Here is a 19814-nt window from a genome sequence, read left to right as displayed (position 1 = left end):
AATTATGAGCAAAGAAGCATTTTGAAGCAGGCAGAGTTGAGGGAGGTGACGGACCCTCCTGGCCGTCCCTTTGCCCAGGTCTGCCTTTTGTGCTGCATATTGGCAATCTACAGAAACCACACGATCCTTTTCTCTTGCCCCATCCTTTTTCATAACCCAGGGAGGCTTAGCAAGTGGAATGTTGGCTTTCAGGGTAGAGAGAGGCACGGCATCCAGATCAGGCCTGGGTCACTGGCAGCATAGAGTCTCTAAATAGCAGCCTTGGTTCCGCAAAGCTACACACGTCACCAAAAATTCAGAAACAGCAGCGGCCTGGGAGCACACCCAGCAGGTGGGATGTACCGCTGGAACCGGCTCACCTTTTTACCTGTCCCCTCTTGGGACCTTAACTTGCCCACCTGATTTTTGTCTCCACCCCCAAGGAAGCAATAGCTTTTAGACTTTTTCATTGGCCTTTCTGGACACGTTGGAAATGGATTCTTCCCCTTAAATTGTCTGTAAGCCAATCTGGTATAGGAGGGATGAGTTACCCCCTTATGTATGTAGGCATAGTAACACAAACACCCCGAATGGATTTAGGGTGTTGGGGTGTTTTCTCATACTTGTTTATGAGTAACTGTATAGACAAGTCCAGTCAGCTGCTGCTCACAATTGCTGAGTAATAACTCACTGAGGCCGCATAGACAAAGCTGCTAGAGGGACACAAGTGAGATACCGGCTCCTAAGTAAACATCCTGTTCTCCCTTCCCCCATGTAGGGGAGAGAGGCCCGTGTTTCATGGGAAAAGAGCGACCCAAGTGCAATATAAAACCACACATTTCTGACTGACTGCTGGGAGAGGACAGGAGAAATCTTATGTTTCATTACAAGTCTGAGAGGAAGGGGATCAGAAGCCTGAGATCTGTTTAGAAAATGATACTGCGGTTACCTTTGGTTCCTTTATTTTTTCCTTTCCCTTTGTGCTCACTGTAGCAAGAGTCAGAAGTTGAGAATACAGATGTGGGTGGACAGGCCAGTGAGCGGTGCCAACAGAAAACACAAATACAGGCTGCAGCTTTTTGTGTTTGACTCAAAGGGGTGTTGGCCAAACCAGTCCACCCTGGACCTGTTGGGGTTCATAGCAAATTCGATGTTCCAGCAACTTCCTTATTTTTCTTTTTACTTGTTATGTTTCCTGCTTTAAAAAAGAAAAAAAAATCGTCACCCGAGGACGTTTATTGATTTGAGAGAGAGAGAGAAACATTGATATGAGAAACAGATCAGTAGCCTCCCGTACGCACCCTGACGGGGGATTGAACCCACAACCTAGGTATGTGCCCTGACCAGGAATCAAACCCACAACCTTTGGTGCACAGGACGACGCTCCAATCAACCGAGTCACTCGATCAGGGCTCCACTTATTTTTTGAGAATTACTCAAGTCCTTTGCAGAGTAATTTGTGGAAAAGAGAGGACTTGAAACTTCTTACATTTTTCTTGTGGTATTTCAGTTGGAAGGCAAAGGAAGAAAGGAGATGGGCAGCATCCTGTGCTTCAGTTTCGCCCTCCCCGGTTGGGAATCCTTTGCGCCTACATTTAAGGTCCCGTATCTTCATTGTCAAGAGCAATAGAGATTAGTGAAGGGTTAATTTGAAATCTTGGTTATTGGGTAGTGGGCCTTAGTTGTATATTGCCTTCTATAGGTGTATCTAGGACCTTCTTAGCTCTTTCCTTTGTTTTTCATCATCAAACTTAAGTTGACATCCCTGCACTGGCTCCTGTGTTTGGGAGACTTCCCTATGTTTTCCCCTTAGCCTTGACCAGACAAATCAGGGTCATTTAAAAGCCGAGGGTGGGGTGGGGGTAGAGGTGGCTGTTTCCTTGTTTCTCTTCTACAGACTTGGGAGATGTCTTGGGGAAGGGAAGTCGGGTTTTAGGTGCGCCCAAGGCTTTGTTTTCAAAAAGCAAAGCTCAACTTGTCCCCATGCTCCTAATAGGAAGCTTCCCCCTCTTTATTTACTCAGCAAATCTAGCTGGACTTTTTCTGTGGCATCTTAAAGCAATGTTAAAGTAAAAAGTGTGGCCTCACCCTAGCTCTTTAATACTAAGGGAAAAAACATTTTAATAAACCTTATCTCCCCACACCATCTACTTACCTCTAGCCACTTGGCTAGTTCTGTGAGCCTCAAAAGCAATTTGGTGTTAATGATGTAAACATTTATATATTTTTACCTTCTTAAATTTCTCCTTTTTACCTCCAGTATATTTCCTTTCTCTTTGATGCAGGGAAATTTTGCTTGTAAGAGCTAAGATAGATTTGGAGGTATGTGTTGATCTGATGACAGGTGGAAAATGGACTTTTACCTTCAGTGGAGAGCATTCTTATATAGTTTAAGATTATATATAATTTATATATAGTTTATATGTGTAGTTTAAGATTATAACAATACCCCCCAAATCTTTAGCTAACTTTAGGGTGTCTATTTGAAAAGTGAGGATTTCCCAAAGCTTGATTAAGGGTGTAGGATACCCTTTACTAAAGATTCCCTTTTCCCTAGACTTATGTGAAATCTGGCATTATTAACATATCTTTTTCCTTATCGTTAGTCTGCTAGATAAAATTTGGTAAGATGCCTCTGTTCTTGGCTTTTTTTTTTTTTGGACCTCTCTCTCCAACCTATATTAAGGGCCTTTTTGGCCCCAAAGTCTCCAAGTAGTGAACCTGGAGAGTAAGCAGAGAAGTGCTACCCAACGTGATGCTCTCTGACCGTCCTGGTATGGGGGAGGCAGCAGAGCATGGCCTACAACAGGCTTTGGTTTCAGAGGCCAGGGTTTCTCTGAGGGTCAATTTCCATGTTATAAAGGGAGCATAAGGAGAGCTACTAGTCAGGGTTATTCTAGGAATTAAATAAGATAGTGAAGGCAGCACCTGGTATATAGTAGGTGTTCAGTGATATTCTGGGTGGAAGGTAAGAGCAGCTTTAGGGATGTTTCCCAGGCAGGCTAACCGGTTAAAATTCCGTGAGGCTGAAACATACCAGGCACAATTCAGAAGTTGTAGAAGCCGCCAGAGTTAATGAACTGGCCTTAGCTAGCTTGCTTTTGCTGGCTGGCTTGTTACAAGGAGAGGAATGGGATAACTTGACATTCCTTCCTCCACTGCAACACGAGTTACATAGGCGATGATGAAGCAGTTGATTGATCGGCACCCCCTGACCACACAGCTCAGTGCATTGCACACAGGGAGTAGTCTACATGTTTGAGGGATGAGCGCAGGAAGCTGCCACAACAATACTTATTCCACCATCCCTCTACTATCCGCACAAAAAAGGACAAGGTAGAATGATTAAAGAATGTGTGTCTGTATCTTTGGAGTTTCAAGTCAATACAGTGATTGACACATTCTTAATTCAGTAATAATTCAGCACCTACCATTTTGTTGCCTGCAATGTAACACTTCCGTCCCTTTGGGTGCAGAGCCATGGAAAGAACTCTGCCTGCTGTCATACTTTGTGAATGCCATTTAAAAATTCTCACTGCCTTTTCCCCGACACATACATGTAATATTCCTCTTCCACAGTCTTGTTTGTTTTTGTATTTCAGGGTGTCTAACATGTAAGAAGATGGAGCCAAGATCCAGAGTGGTGCCTGTGACTCAGATCAACTGCTGTATTTCCCAGACAGAACCTCTGGCCTCCGGAAACGTAGATTAAACAGCTTTCTCTGACAGCTCTTCCTTCACAACCCTTGATTCCATCACTGCTGGAAACTTGAGAACCAACTTTAACCACCCCCACTCCCAGGTGAGGGCACTAATGGGAATCACTGAGAACCTCACAGCTGGCCCCAAGTCCAGTTCCCTTCCCACTTTACTAAAATCTGACCGTGTTTTTGTTTTTACTGTGTAAAATAAATCAAGTATACCTAGTCCTGTGTCCTAGAAATAGCATGGCGAGGGAAGAGAAAGGATGAAGCTGAGAGCTAGAATGGGAATGAGAGGCAAAGGTCTTGCAGAGGAAGCAGAGAGCCAAGATTCCAGGGTCAGGGCGCTCTTTCTGAAGTGATGGGGGAGTATATTGGGAGTAAACTCTATTACTGGTGTAAGTCTGGTGTGGTAGAAGAGTACAAGACTTGGATTAAATCCAGCATCAGCACTTAACTGTTTGGCTTTAAATCACTTACCTTCATCTTACCTACTCATCTAAGATTTAGAGTCTCCTAGGTCCCTCTTAATAAGCACCATTAGTATGGGCTCCCAAGAAGTGCCCTCAGCAGATTCTCTGCTCCAGCCCTTAAAGCTTATATTTATTCTAATTGTAGCTCTTGATGCCCATTACCATGCACAATGCAGTATGTTAGATGATTTACATAAAATTAACATAAACAATTGGGAGTGATACTATTATTCCCATTTCATAGATGGGAAAACTGAAGCATAGAAGAAATTAAATCATTTACCCAGAATTACATAGTGAATGGCAGGCAGCTCCAGGATTTACACTAGGTCTCTTTGTTTCCCAAATCTATACTCTTAAGTGTTTTTCTACCTTCCAGCAAAGACTGTGTAAACAAACAGAAAACCTTATGGTTAAATAGAAATTACTAACTACCCTTTCTGGGCCGTTTTTCTCCCACTCTCACTCTAGAGTTTTCCTGCTCCTGCCCTCAAAGCCGCAGGACACCTTACTACTACTTTGGGCTGAAACTGCAGGTCTCGGGATTGCCGGTGTCACAGTGTAGGTCTTCCGGTCATCCGGAACCACCCACGTCGCTGCTGTTGCTGTGTGGGGTGTACGTCTTCGCAGTTCCTGGAGGTGGTTCCAGGCTAGAGTGGCAGCTGCAGTAACCAATAGGCATGGGTATTACTGGGCCAGAAGCCAATGAGGAACCTGGTGAAGGAGACGAGGCGCTCATTTGAGGATGTAGGCACCGGTCTGAACGAACATGGGGCTGTATCAGAGGTGGCGACAGCTCCGGCTCCCAGGGTTACAAGCCTGCGGGCTGCACACGGCGCGTGAGGTACCCCAGAATTCCGAACCAGCCCAAAGCCCAAGGTGTAACCCAGCCTGACCCCTTCCCCCCTGTGCCTGCCCTGGCTCCTCAGATCCGGCTACCCTAGCCTTTTGATGCACTTTTTCCTGGGGTCAACAGCCTGGGGAGCGTAGGACTCCTAACGTAGGGGCCTGTAGCGCCCATTCCTCTTAAATACTAGAGATTAGAACCAGGGACACAAAACCCCTCATCTCCCACTATCCCCAGTCCCAAGAATAACTGATGGAACCTGTGTTATCTCCTAACATCTTTCCCTCCAGGCAGCTGTGCCCACCCCTCCACACTGGTTGGTAGAGCGGCTTGGCCTTTTTGAGGAGCTATGGGCTGCTCAGGTCAAGAGGTTGGCAAGCCTGGCACAGAAGGAACGCCGGACTATTAAGATAGCACTTTCCGGAGGCCAGAAAGTGGAGGCTGTGGCATGGAACACAACTCCTTACCAACTAGCCCAGCAGATCAGGTACCAGGCCCATTCATTCCTCTACCTCTACTTCCTCTGGACCTGAGCAGAGAAAGAAAACTGCTTGTTTCTGTTCCAGCCCATCAAGATAGCTTTTCCTAGGGATTCGTTTTTATCTGCGTTGGTTTCAGAGTCCTTCCTCTATTATCCTTGGGGGGAGGAGCAAGGAGAAACAATAGGCTCTATTGTTTCTATAACACATTTCCCCTTTGCAAGTTTGGAGTTGCTAAGAGATTAGTCCCTCTTTTTCCCTGTGGATTGTAACCCTGTCTTTTTCTTTAACCCCCCCCCCCGCCCCCCTCTGAAGTTCAACCCTGGCAAATACTGCAGTGGCTGCTGAAGTGAATGGAGAACCTTATGATCTGGAGCGGCCTTTGGAGACAGATGCTGACCTCAGATTTCTGACATTTGATTCTGCAGAGGGGAAAGCAGTAAGTTTCTTATCGCAAATACACTGGCTACTAAACTAAGAGATATTTATTTAAGTGGGTGTTTCTAACGTTTATTTCTTTTGCCTCAGTTTCTCCATTTCCACTTGGGAGGGAAACCTACCACAGATTGCTTGTCTTGACTATTTCTAGCTAAGCTGGAAACTTAAGATGAAAGTTTTTACTTAGCCTAGGTGTATTATAAGCAGACATCATTTGTGCTAGTGAAAGGGAGAGGTAATAAGTTGAAAATAGAAGGATGCCATCGAGACACCCATTATAAGTTATCTGTAGCTTAATTCTGACGTGGCTTCCACAACTGCATGTACACCCTGGCCTCCGCCCCGTTTTGTGCTCTTCATGTCAGCTTAGGTAATGTAGATCTCATGTATTAGGATGCAGAAAAATTGAGTTCTCATGTCACCTGTGTATAAATGGTGACCAAGTCCTAAAGCAGTGGTTGTGTCACACTGGATTCCTCATGTGGGGAGGGAAAAAAGGACTAAAAGACTAAGCACAGCCTTTAAGAATCAGTCTTGCCCAGCCGGGCGTGGCTCAGTGGTTGAGCGTCAACCTGGGATCCAGGTGATTGGGGTTCGATTCCTGGTCAAGGCACATGCCCGGGTTGCGGGCTCAATCAATGGCACTCTCATCATTGATGTTTCTCTCTCTCTGCCTCTCCTTTCCTCTCTCTGAAATTAATAAAGATATATTAAAAAAAAGAATCAGTCTTAACAAAGTAGTTTACTCTGAAGCTCTAAAAGGAGATGTTACAGGAGAGCAAAGGAAGACTGACTGGCCACCTACAACTGGAGGCCCCGAGGAGTAGGGCTGGGGGGTACTCTCTTCTGTGTACTGTTCCCTCTGCTTTCTTTTCTATTCAGTTTTTTTCCTTTTCACTATGTAGTTGTCACTACCTCCATTATATGAAAGTTATTCGTAGAAGAGCCGTACTGGTTTCACAACAGCTCCTTGGAGAAGAGAATGTGAGAGCTAGGGGTTGCAGGAGAAGCTTACGAACTCATGAACTTCTTCCTTGTGGATCCAGGTGTTCTGGCACTCCAGCAGCCACGTCCTGGGGGCAGCAGCTGAGCAGCTCCTAGGTGCTATCCTCTGCCGAGGTCCCAGCACAGAATGTGGCTTCTACCATGATTTCTTCCTCGGAAAGGAACGGTGAGTAGTGCAGGGAAGGAGGAGAATGATGGTTTCTTTTTTAGAGACTTCACCTTTTTCCTCCCTAGGTTTTTTTGAGGTATAACTAACAAAATTGTAATATTTTTAAATACAATGTGATAATTTGATATTTGTATACATTGTGAAAGGATTTCCATAACCTAGTTCATTAATCCATCACCTCACCTATTTTTTTTCTTTTTCTGGTGAGAACACTGAAGATCTACTCTTAGCAAATTTCAGCTACACAATACAGAGTTATCAACTACAGTCACCATGCTATGCGTTGGCTCCTCAGACCTTATTCACCTTCTAACTGAAAGTTCATACCCTTTTATTTGGGTGGTTTCTGAGGCCCTTTTCTGGGGCCTTGGGCATGTTCAATTTGGAGGAGCAGGCTGGGGGAAAGGCCTCCAGGCCTGAACTGTTATTTTGGTACCATATTCTCCAATTGTCCATGTTCCTTCTCTTCTGTCTCTAATTCTGCCTGAAACTTATCTTCTCCAGCCTTTAGGAATTCTACTTTTACTGCATTTTTCATTACTGTTGCTTTAATTTTGTCCATCCAGATGGCCTGCACTCAACTTTTAATTTCATGCATAGAGCACTTACTTTAGCTATAAAATTTGCACCTGATTTCCTACTTTTGTTTTCTGTTAGGTTGTCTAAGAGAAAATAATTCTAGATGTTTCTGGAGGGCAGGATTCCCCCCCCCCCCCCAGACAACAGGTATGTCACCCAGGTGATGCTTCTTAGAGGATGCAAACCAACCAATTCTCCTCCTCCCAGGACTGTCCGGGGCTCAGAGCTGCCTGTTTTGGAGCGAATTTGCCAGGAACTTGCAGCTGCTGCTCAGCCGTTCCGGAGGCTAGAGGCCTCCCGGGATCAGCTTCGCCGGCTCTTCAAGGTGGGTTGGAAATGCAGTTTTAGGAGGACGATCAGAGGCATGAGGGAAGAGGTGGCTCTCTCCCAGGACATCTTTGGGGAGATAAAGACTTGTCTTCACTTGTCCCTTCTTCCAGGATAACCCCTTTAAGCTTCGTCTGATTGAGGACAAAGTGACAGGTCCAACAGCAACAGTGTATGGGTGAGAGTTGTCAAGATGGAGGGAAATGGGGAGGTGGGGATGCACTTACGGACAAAGGCCAGAAATGGGACAAGGGAAAGAAGACAGAAGCTTATCTGTTGTTCCAGAAATGGGAGCAGGAATTGATTTTTCTCTCCCATTGCTCTCTCTGTAGAACAGTTTTCTCTGCTTCCTCTCTCTGTCAGCTAAAGGCCATGAGAGGGAGAAAACTAAAAGCTCAAGTATCTGGAAACCACTAACTGGCCCCTTCTCTCTCCCAGGTGTGGCATGTTGGTTGATCTTTGCCGGGGCCCCCACCTTCGGCATACTGGACAGATTGGAGGACTGAAGCTGCTCACGGTCAGTTGTGATTACAGGGTTAGGTTTAGACTCCTGCTTTCACTGGGGTGGGCCCGGGAATGGGAAGATAATTCTCTCAGCTCCTCTGTAGCTAAGCAGGGAATCCAGAAGGAGAGGATACTTAGGCCCTGCCTTCTGGAAACTTTGAGTCTGATGGCAGTGCCCAGAAGCCAACTCAAATTCCATAGTTGGATATAAATGCTAAAGGAGGTGGAGGGAGAGGGCATGGACAGGCTAGACAAGGTCATGTAGGGAAGTCTGTGAATAGAGGGTGTGGAATACCATTTGACAGGCACTCTAAGTCAAGGGCATGTCTTTTATGAAAATACTGTTTCTGGGCAAAGTGAGTTATTAGATGGTATGGGAGCAGAGAGTGAGGGGAAAGGCAGACATGTAGAACAAAAGGCTCTGGATTGAAAACAGCCATCTGTGCTTCGTCCTCGCTCTGCCATTCATGAAGTGTGGCCTTGGATAAATCTTACCCGTTTTCCCCATCTATTAAATGAGGCTGTTAATTCCTACCAGTAAATCCACATCTAGAGACAGAACCAACTAATGCAGGAGAAAGTGTTTGAGGGAAAGTTAAAAGTGCTATAAAATGCAAGCTGTTTCTTTTTTTTCTTTTTAAAATTATTTTTCTTGTGTATTTCTTTTGTTTGTTCAAAATATTACAGATGTCCCCTTTTTTCCCCATTGACCCCTTCCACTCTATACCCACCCCCCTCCCCAGGCCTTCACCACACTATTGTCTGTGTCCATGGGCTATGCATATATGCATGTAAATTCTTTGGTTAATCTTTCCCCACCCACCCCCACCTTCCCTCTGAGATTCATCAGTCTGATCCATGTCTCCATGTCACGGAATCTATTTTGAGCAGGCTGTTTCTTGTTAGTACTATTGTTCAAGGAAAGAGCAAGCAGAGTCATTTGATTTCATGTGGCCAGGGATGGGAAACAATGTGGGAGATTGAGTTTTCTTGCAGCTGTATGGAAGATTGATAAGGGGATGGATAGGATGACATTTGACCAGATCTTCAGGTTAATCAATCCCCTGAGTCGTCATCGATTAGAAGGGGAAGGAACTAAAGACAGGGGTACTGGCAGGGCAGTAGTAGTGAGAATCCTCAGGATAAGGTTAGGCCTGAGCAGGACCTATGTAGAAATCAAGACTCAGGCACCTCCAAGGCTATAAACATCACAAGGCGTTGTCTGGAGGATCAGCCAGTGTTGATGGTGGGAAAAGTAGTGCGTACCTGTGATGCTTACACTGAGAGTATCATTTGAGGTTTGCAAGAGAGGTTGAGAGGCTTCAGCCTTCTCCATCTTTTTTTTTTTTTTTAATTTATTCTTTTTAATCCTTACCTGAGGGTATTTTTTCCATTGCTTTTCTTTCAGAGAGAGTGGAAAGGGGAGTGAGGGAGAGAAACATCAATGTGAGAGAGACACATCAATTGGTTGCCTCTGGCTCACTCACCAACTGGGGCCAGGAATTGAGCCTGCAACCAAGGTACATGCCCTTGGCTGGAATCAAACCCGGGACCCTTCAGTCCGGGGGCCTACACTCTATAACCACTGAGCCAAACTGGCTAGGGCTCTTTTTTGTGTGTGTGTGTGTTTTTTTTTTTTAATATGTCTTAATTGATTTCAGAGAGAGGAAGAGAGAGGGAGGGAGATAGAAACATCAGTGATGAGAGAGTCATTGATTGGCTGCCTCCTGCACACCTCCTACTGGGGATCGAGCCTGCAACCCAGACATGTGCCCTGACCAGGAATCAAACCGCATCTCCTGGATTATAGGTTGATGCTCAACCACTGAGCTACACCGGCTGGGCCCCTCTCCATCTTTTTGACTCCCTGTGTCTTCCTACAGAACTCGTCATCCTTATGGAAGTCTTCAGGTGCCCCAGAGACTCTGCAGAGAGTATCAGGGATCTCCTTCCCTACAGCAGAGGGGCTGAGGGCCTGGGAAGAATGGAGGAAGGAAGCAGAGCTACGGGACCACCGGCGCATTGGGAAGGTACAGAGATTAGGGAAATGGGGGCTGATGGTAAAGGTTGGAATGAAATGAAGGAACCTTATTGTGAATTTGGGAGAAGATTCAGAATCCAACAGACTGAGCAACTCCATCATTATTTCTTCTGGGTTCCAAATCCCCCGCGTCCCCCTTGAAGTGACTACGCCATTCCTCACCCCAGGAACAGGAGCTCTTCTTCTTCCATGAACTGAGTCCTGGGAGCTGCTTCTTCCTGCCTCGGGGAACAAGAGTGTATAATGCCCTGGTGTCTTTTATCAGGGTAAGGGGCACCCAAGTCTGGGGGAAGGAAGACCAGGGAGGGCCTAAGGGCCTAAAAGAAGCCAAGTGCTAAACATAGATACTGTAAAGTGCTGGTGATTTTTATTAAGACGCTAGGAATGTGTGGTCTACAGTGGGGGAGTGTGGTCTCCAGAGTTAATATGGTACTTAGGTTGTGCCTCTGATCGGCATGACCTGAGGACCCAAGAGAATCACATAGCTGCCACCCTCCCTTCTCCCCCAGTCACTTTGACCTTCCATGTCTGTACCCTCCTTTGCAGGCCGAGTACACCCACCGTGGTTTCTCAGAAGTAAAAACGCCCACACTGTTTTCTACAAAACTCTGGGAACTGTCAGGGCACTGGGAGCATTATCAGGAAGACATGTTTGCCCTGCAGTCCCCAGGCTCTGACAAGCCCACCAGCTCCCAGAGTGACCACTCTACCAGCCATCCCACAGACACACTCGCCCTCAAGCCCATGAACTGCCCTGCACACTGGTGAGCTGGAGCCAGAAGGCCTGGGGCCTCCCAGGGCTGAGGCTGGGCACCCAGGCTGCTAAATGTTAAGTAATATGAAGCACCTTGGAAGAGTATTGGGGCACCTGATTTGAGTCTTGAGTCTGCCCTCTAGCTAACCATGTGAATTTGAGATCATTGTACCACTCCAAGCTATGTCCTTATGTGTAACATCAAGAGTTTGGAGTTGCTGTCTGAGGTTCTGCTTCCAACTCAGTGCATATCACAGACCAGGTGCACAGTATATGGTGTCTGTTGTTACTGAGAAATTCCCTTTGAGCCATGCAGGGCTCTGATGGCAATGAGCAGAGATTGACAGGACTCAGGGAGGGCATGCCAAGGCCAAAGAGGTCCTTAGCTGATGGTTCAGGGAAAGGAAACACACCGAATGGGCAGAGGAGCAGTCTTCAGGAGCTAGTTTTCCCTGTGGCACTGACCCCTTCCCACCCCAATCTCAGCCTGATGTTCGCCCACCGGCCCAGATCCTGGCGAGAGCTGCCCCTGCGACTGGCAGACTTTGGGGCTCTTCACAGGGCCGAGGCCTCTGGCAGTCTGGGAGGGCTGACCCGCCTACGCTGCTTCCAGCAGGACGACGCTCACATCTTCTGTGCACCGGACCAGGTGGCCCTTCCCCAGCTCCACCAGGGCATTTCTAACCACCTTCCATTCTCCCTGTGAACCACCAACAGTCCTGACCCTCAGTTGCCCTCTTTATATATTACAGTTCAGCTGTGTGCTATCCCCAACTTTCCTCTGTGTTTTTGCCCTGTGTTTACCCAAACTGCCATCACCCCAGAGTTCTAGCTAGCACACAGCTCATCCACCCTTTCTTCCTCCCCCAGCTAGAAGCAGAGATCCGAGGCTGCCTTGATTTCCTCCGCTCTGTCTATGCTGTCCTTGGATTCTCCTTCCGCTTAGCACTGTCTACCCGGCCGTCTGGCTTCCTGGGAGAGCCTTGTCTTTGGGACCAAGCTGAGCAGGTAAGCAGGTAGTAGGGAATCAGAGGTGGATATACCACTCTCCAATGAAAGGGGAGACAGGTGGGAGTCAGGGTCCTCAGTAGAGATATATGCTGAGAGGGTCATTTGTGGGAGGGATATGTTGCTCATAAAGTCCTCTCTTGTCTCATTCCCTCTAAAGGTCCTTCACCAGGCCCTGGAAGAATTTGGAGAACCCTGGGATTTCAACCCTGGAGATGGTGCCTTCTATGGGCCTAAGGTAAGCTGGAGACTTTGGATAGAGTTTTATTTATTCTTTTTTTGTTGTTTTATTAAATATTTAATAGAGAAAATGAAATATTTTTTAACTTCTGTAGAATATAAAGAAAAGCAATTCAGTTCCTGCCCCCATGGGACTTATGGTCTAGTAAGGACTGTAGGATTGTAGGTGCTAAGGGAGCTTGCTACTCAGGTGGGTCAGGAAAGGCTTCCTGCAGGACTCTTTCCAGTCAGAAACATAATTGTTGGCCAAGTGAAAGGTGTTTCAGGAGGGAACAGTTTAGGCAGAGGCTGTGGGGGGAAGGGTGAAAACTCACATGGCGAGTTGGAAGAAGTGAAAGAAGTCAGGGAGAAAAAAGAACTGAAAAGTGTCTGCTGGATTTAGTAAAAAGGCTGTTAGGTTTTTTGTTTGTTTGTTTTTAAGTTACCAATGAATGTATTTGAGAAATCTAAATTACATGCAGACAGAAGAAAATTGGTTATAAAAACCATTATATTACTAAAACTTTTGCAATGTTTTAAACATTTCCAATCATGCAACAGTAATACAGATTAAAAAAATTTTAAGCTCAACAAAGAGGACTTAACATATTATACAACTGAAATACAGATGCATAATGTATCCAATTCCCTCAAATTTATACATGCATTATGAAATTGAAATGTACACTATTCCCCCAAAACGCCCCCTCCAGCCCCATTCCCAATCAATTACCTTACCTACAAACCTTTCCACATAACCTTTTAAATCAGATTTGATGGGTATATAATCTGTAGTCTCCATTATTATTTCAGAACAGACATTAAGTATAGTCATGTGTTCAGTCTTCAGTTACCTTCCTTTCAAAAGGCATCTTCACTGCTGCAGTTGTCTATGAAAATTTAAGCCTAAGAAACCAAGAAAATTGGTACTCAAGAATCTGATCTAGTAGGTAATTCTGTAAACTATAATAATACTAATAGCCTGTGTGTCCACAAACTTGTAAAAAAGGGTTTCCTATCTGAGGAATATTATTCAATGGGTCTTGGAAAGGACAGTTGTATGGCTACTGCTATCTGATGTAAAACAGCTAGGAGATCCCAGATACTTACCCAGTTGGCTAACAAGCATACAGCTGAGCCTTTTATAAATACTCAAATCCACAGAAGTAATTATGGAAATAAAATTTTGGAAGGTCATAGCATAAGACACTATAGAATTGTTCTTATAATGGCACATCCAAAATAAATCTGTTCTAACAAGGCAGCACAAAAGCAATTTAATAGCAATTTGAAATCAAATACAGTAGGAAGTGCTTTTGTTTAAATCATCAACCAGAATTCATGAATGGTAAAAAATACTGTCTCAAAATATACTGAATCCACAGATGTCAATATTACCTTAATGAACTCATGCCAGGTATAAACTCAGGTTACCAATTAGGTTGAAACAAATTTTAGAGCTGTTTTTACAGTTGTGAGAAATAAATGTACTTCATGATAAAGGCACAGCAGCATCTAAAAAAATTGATACATTTTTCACAAAATACAAATTTCCTTAAACATTAACAACCCAGAAGAGTAAAATTTTCTTGAAAACTTTTTTAAAGATTTGATTTAACATACCAGGAAAATGTTATTTTTCCATTAAGATACATTTATGTAAATTCACACCTGGAATTAACAACCCCTAGCAGAAGTACCAGCTACTAATAATGTTTACTTATATATAACTTTGCTGGATGTTAAACTGCAACTGTTGGTGCAAGTCTGCTTGTACAGGAAATGCTGTGGATACAAGCTTTTCACAGACTGGGCAAGCAGGTTTCATTATTATATGTTCCATAGTAATCTTGAATTCATTAAACAAGGCCCAACAATATGGTTTCTTCAGGAGGAATATCAAAGAGTATACAGGACAGGGCAAAAGTAGGTTTATAGTTGTATCCACTTTTGAATACAATAATTAATAAAGCAAGAATAAACTCTGTTTCTCAAGTAGGTTTACAGCTCAGTATGCGAAACACAGAATTTATTCTTGTATTATTTATTCATTATTGTATTCTTTTCCACACGAACAACTGTAAACCTACTTTTGCCCACCCCTGTGTTTCAATACAATCAGTGAATTTCAGTGTTCTGTTGATTAGTGCTTAATTTATTCACGCTAGACCTCAGCAGAGGTAAACTCTGAACCCTTTGCATCGAGGACCTTTTTGTCTGTGTGGCAACATGAAGCAAGGAGAATAGCAAGACTGGGAAAATATTCATTGTAACAGGATAGGAGCTGACAAAGATGAGCGAATACAAGAGGCAGTGGCAGCTGTCCTCTAACAAAGCTTGGGCCAGGAACGTTCTGCTTAACTGGAAGTGCGATGATCTTTGGTGCAGCCTCAGATCTCTGGTAAGAGCATTTGCCAGCAAAGCACGTTGCTAAAAACTTGCTGCTTCATGCAACCCAAGAAGAGGCAGAGCAAACAGGGCAGAGCAGGAAACTGAACGAGCAAGAAAGCCACATTGCCAGGTCCAGTTTATTGGTCATCATGAATTGCACTGCACCTGCCCCTTGGGGATGCTGTCCGGCACCGATAAGAGCAAAGCTGGGTTTCTAGAAAGACTAGAGCAAAGGCGGAGCTCAAGGCTGTTAGGTTTTGCAGGACCATTTTTGGTAAAGTGGAGAGTGGGGGTGGAGTCAGAAGTGAGTGAATGAACATAACTCTTTCAAGAACTTTGGCTTTTACAGAGGCAAAAGAGAGTTACTAAGGGCCTGAGTAGTCAAAAAAAGATGTTTATGAAGGGAGAGACTTGAAAATGTTTAAGTGCTTTAAGGAGAGTATGCCTGTTTGGGTCAGAGAGAAGTTGAAGTTGTCGAAGGGGTTTCAGTAGGAGAAGTTCCTGAGAAGACTAGAAGGGTGGTTTTGAGAGCCCTTCACGGAAGGGACAACCTTTGCCATTGTTTTGGGAGCATAAAGAAAGGCTGGAGGTGCATGCAAGGAAGTTTATAGGTATGGTGACAGAAGTTGAGACATTTCCCCATCTCACGATATTATCTGAATTTTCCGTGAAATAGGGAAAAGGATCATTGGGTGAGATGGGAATGGGGGAGAGGAGACTTGTCAGTGAGGGTAGTGAAACTATGAAGAGAGAGGAGAAAGCTTGAAAATCCTTGAGGAGAACAGGACACAGAGCTGATTAAAGCAGCGAAAGAATTAGGGACAGCAGCAAGAGTCCAGCTGAGGTGCGAAACAAGGACTTGCATGGTGGCATCAGTCTATTTTTGCATCTGTGTGGCCTGTGCCATGTTGGGCCACACTGAGCAGTTCTGTTACAGTGCCGAGGAGGTGGGAGGGGAGGGTGCCACCAGGGTGGGGTTTACCATGTGGGCATGACAGAGGAACAATGATACAGGGAACCTGGGAAAGTGGTTACAGCTGCATAGGGAAGAATCAAAGGCGGGAGGGGCCTGTGAATGGGAAGAGAAAGGTATTAAGAACCTACACACTGAAGAGCTATTCATAGGAATAACTCAGTGCTAGAGAACCAAGAGATGGTAAGCAAAGCAGGGTGGACTGTTTCAGAGGTACAGCCATTCTGGGCAATGACAGGATAGCTATAGCGTGGGTGTGGGTGAAGGTCTCTAAGATGAGCTCAAGGAATTGAGAGGCCAGGGTATGGATGGGTCATTCATGTGCCTGTTGATGTCCCCTAATATTATGGTACCATTATTAAGTGGGAAGAGCCACTGAGAGTCACTGGCAGCGTCCCCACTGAATGAAGTAGAGTATGATACAGCTGGGGGACATGTCTCTCAGAGCAGCCTGGGACATGGGTAGGTAGAAAGGCGGGCGGCACAGGTAATGGAGGATACTGGTTCTGGTTTCTCTCACACCCTCCCATCTGTCCCCTCCAGATTGACGTGCACCTCCATGATGCCCTAGGTCGGCTCCATCAGTGTGGGACAATCCAGCTTGACTTCCAGCTGCCCCTGAGATTTGACCTGCAGTACAAGGGGTACAGAACCTTGCCAGCCCCTTTTCCCTTGGCTGTCCATGGAATAGGTGGAGATCAACTTCTTCTACCTTTGACTCTAAAAATAACCGAATCCTCCACACCCTCCCCTGCTGGGCCCGAATACTGAGGACTGGAGGGTGAGCTTGATTACACAGTTGGTGCCGCTTCCTCGTTCCACCCACCTCCCTTTTCCCCCAAGGCAGGCCGGGGCCGTGGAGCGTCCAGTCCTCATTCACCGAGCGGTCCTGGGTTCTGTGGAAAGGATGTTGGGAGTGCTGGCAGAGAGCTGTGGGGGAAAATGGTGAGACCCCTGGCTCCAGGCTTTGGTTCTGACCCTCAAATCAGATAGTACATGCCCCAGATCCTGGCTCCCTTCAGACTCCAGCTTCCATTTCTTTCTCCAGTCTGCTCGCTGCAGCCACACTCATAGTCAGAGCCAGAATAAGTAAGTAATTTGCCCTCCCCTGTTCTCTCCCAACTAGGCCGCTGTGGCTGTCCCCATTCCAGGTGATGGTCATCCCTGTGGGGACTGAGCAGGAGGACTATGCCAGGGAGGTGAGGAGTTGGGGGTTAAGACAGGGCCAAAGCAAGACTAATAGGGGACATGAGCAGTGCATAGGAAGAGACCACCAGGGCAGGGGAGGGGCACGACACTTGGAACCACAAGACTGGGCTCCAATGGCTGCTGGCCTGTATGCTGGAAACTCCACATCTGAGGAATGAAACGGATCCCTGCCTGGTGGAGATGTATGAAAATTAAACAAACCAACATACATGAAATGCTGACAACAGAGCACTTGGCACAAAAGGGGGTTGGATAAATGCTGGTTTTCTTTTTCCTTTCTAGAGAGAAACAAGGATATGGGCTGTCCCAGAGCCAAGCAGCTGGTTGGGTAGAGTGGTGGCTAGAGGCAAGCAGTCCAGGGAATCGCTGGCAGGCTGGGCTCCATAGGAGGCAGGCAGAGGAGCTGCAGGGGGCTAGGGCAGGGCCTCAGTGTGGAGACAGTGAGGAGGAGATGTCTGTGAGAACCACAGAGCCTTGAGGCAGGGGAAGGAGGAAAGGGGGGGGGGGGGGGTTGGAGGAAGGTTGATATCAGACTGTTCTAGCTCCTCAGCCTTCCATTAAATTAATTTCCTGTCACCAAATCTCTGTTCCAGGCACAGCAGAGCCTGCGGGCTGGAGGACTGGTCGGTGACCTGGACGCTGACTCCAAACTGACCCTTAGCCGGAGAGTCCGCCGGGCTCAGCTCGCCAACTACAATTTTCAGTTTGGTAAATGACCAGGTCAAGCGCCTGCCCTGTACACTGTTCTTTCATATTAAGTTTGGTCATCTGCATATTTGGCTTAATTGGGGCTCAACTCGTGAGCTGGATAGGAGCCAGGATTCACAATGCCTGAGCCATTCGGACGCTAGTTTCCGTCCCCCAACACCTACTACCTTCTGGCCCTTACTGTAGCTCTTGGTGTCTGTTAGGTTGATTAACCAAGGGCGAGTCAGAGAGAAGAGGACAGGAAGGGTTAATAAGGCATTAATTAGCCAGCTTTGTTTATTCTAGACTTAGATGGAGTCAGCCCTGCCAGATGAGGAGAAAGGCCTTGAGGAGAAAAGTGTAGCCCTGCCCGTTCCTTTTTTCATTTTCCAAGGTTCAGAGCTCTGTCTGGAAAGCAAGGAGCAGAAACTCCTCAGCTGCTGCCTGGTTCTCCAGTTTCACACCCACTCGTGCTGCCAGCACTTGGAACAAGCTGCCCCACAGTCCCTGGACTCGCATGTGTCTGCCACTGCTGCCACCTCCACTTTCTCTAATGTTCTCACGTGCGTGCGCGTGCACACACACACTCACACTCTTCCTCTTTGGGTCAGCTTGATTTTTTTTTTCTTGCTCTGGCTCACCCTACCATCTCTGACCCCTGGGCTCCTGACTAGAAGTGATAAGACATACAGGAGAATGCCTGAAGCATTTTCTTATCTCCTCAGCAGGGGCAAGGAACTGAAGAGCAAGGAATAGCTAAATATATCCTTCCCTGAGCCATATCTTGGCTCTGCTGTCACCCTTTCTAAAGATTTAGGTCTCTTCAATTTCTGCATAGCAAAGGGAGATATCCCATGTGGATAAATTTGCCCTGAGATACCCAAATGTCCCCTCTTCTTGCAGTGGTTGGCCAGAAAGAACAGAGCAGGAGGACAGTGAACGTTCGGACTCGAGATAATCGTCGACTTGGAGAACGGGACTTGACAGAGGCTGTGGGGCGGCTGCAGGAGCTGCAGAACTCCAGGGTCCCAAATGCTGAAGAAATTTTCTGAGCTTTGTATATTAATGTGACAGAGACCTGCAGGAGCCATCAGCCTGTCTGAACATGGGAGAGGCCAACCTAACTGAGAGTCTGGAATACCCAGACCCTTTAGAACTTGTACGGAGGCCTGAACTACTCTCCTGAAGAGAGATTTGGTCTAGGGGAAGCTACAGCTGTTTGCATGTGAGGAGAGTGAAACTAAAAATAATAAACTTGAAGCCACTGGGGTTGTGTCTTCATCTCTGACTCCTGATGGGGATAAAAAAGGTTTTGACTCTGTCTCCCTCTTTTGTCCCAGGGTATAGGGGAAATTGAAAAGGGACAACCCAGGCCTGGCTGGTGTGGCTCTGTTGGTTGGAGCATCACCCTGTGCACCGAAAGTTTGCAAGTTTGAGTCCCAGTCAGGGCACATAAGAATCAACCAACGAATGCATAAATAAGTTGAACAACAAATTTCTCTTTCTTCCTTCCTCTCTAAAATCAATTTTTAAAAACTTGCCCTGGCTGTTTGCTCAGTGGTTAAAGCATTAGACCAGGGACTGCTGGGTCCCGGGCTTGATTCTGGCCAAGGGCATGTGCCTTGGTGGCAGGCTCAGTCCCAGGCCCTGGTCAGGGTGTGGGAGGCAACTAATCGATGTGTCTCTCACACTGCTGTTTCTCTCTCTCCTCTCTCTGAAAAGCAAGGGAGACAATGTCCTTGGATGAGGATTAAAAAAATAAATAATAAAAAATAGAAAAAATTTAAAAGGGGCAGCCCAGCCTCTCAGTGGTCGGGGAGCCCCTGGGATAGGCGTACTGGTCCCCAGTCTGACCACCTTCTGGTCCCCAGTCTGACCACCTTCGTGCCGTCCCCCCAGCCCCAGGTCAGCAGGTGGGCGCTTCCCCTCACGTGCAGACAGAAGATGAGGCACAGAACAAGCCCTCAAACATCTCTTGCTTCAGGATTCTCAGATCGGTTTCTCTCGGGGCCATAAAAATGCTCTCCTCTC

General features: G+C 46.3%; 1 protein-coding gene across 2 annotated transcripts; it reads left to right on the top strand.

Moving 5' to 3' along the window:
- The first annotated feature begins 4891 nt into the window (after positions 1-4891).
- Positions 4892-19494, top strand: TARS2 (threonyl-tRNA synthetase 2, mitochondrial). 2 transcript variants are annotated; one of them, XM_016215574.2, is made up of 18 exons: positions 4892-4997; positions 5291-5487; positions 5795-5918; positions 6964-7088; positions 7878-7995; positions 8111-8175; positions 8436-8514; positions 10385-10531; positions 10710-10808; positions 11089-11306; positions 11783-11945; positions 12167-12304; positions 12465-12542; positions 16431-16531; positions 16731-16832; positions 17014-17086; positions 17690-17804; positions 18687-19488. In XM_016215574.2, the coding sequence occupies exons 1-18, from the start codon at positions 4923-4925 to the stop codon at positions 18833-18835; spliced, it is 2166 nt and encodes a 721-aa protein (XP_016071060.1). In that variant the 5' UTR covers positions 4892-4922; the 3' UTR covers positions 18836-19488. The 2 variants fall into 2 exon arrangements, with proteins under 2 accessions (XP_016071060.1, XP_016071062.1); XM_016215576.2 differs by lacking the exons at positions 11089-11306; positions 11783-11945 and having other exon boundaries at positions 18687-19494.
- The last annotated feature ends 320 nt before the right edge of the window (positions 19495-19814 follow it).

This window comes from Miniopterus natalensis, chromosome 19 (genome assembly GCF_054644295.1).
Source record: "Miniopterus natalensis isolate mMinNat1 chromosome 19, mMinNat1.hap1, whole genome shotgun sequence".
NCBI lineage: Eukaryota > Metazoa > Chordata > Mammalia > Chiroptera > Miniopteridae > Miniopterus > Miniopterus natalensis.
Note: the sequence above shows the minus strand (reverse complement) of the source record. Positions and strands in the feature narration are given on the sequence as shown.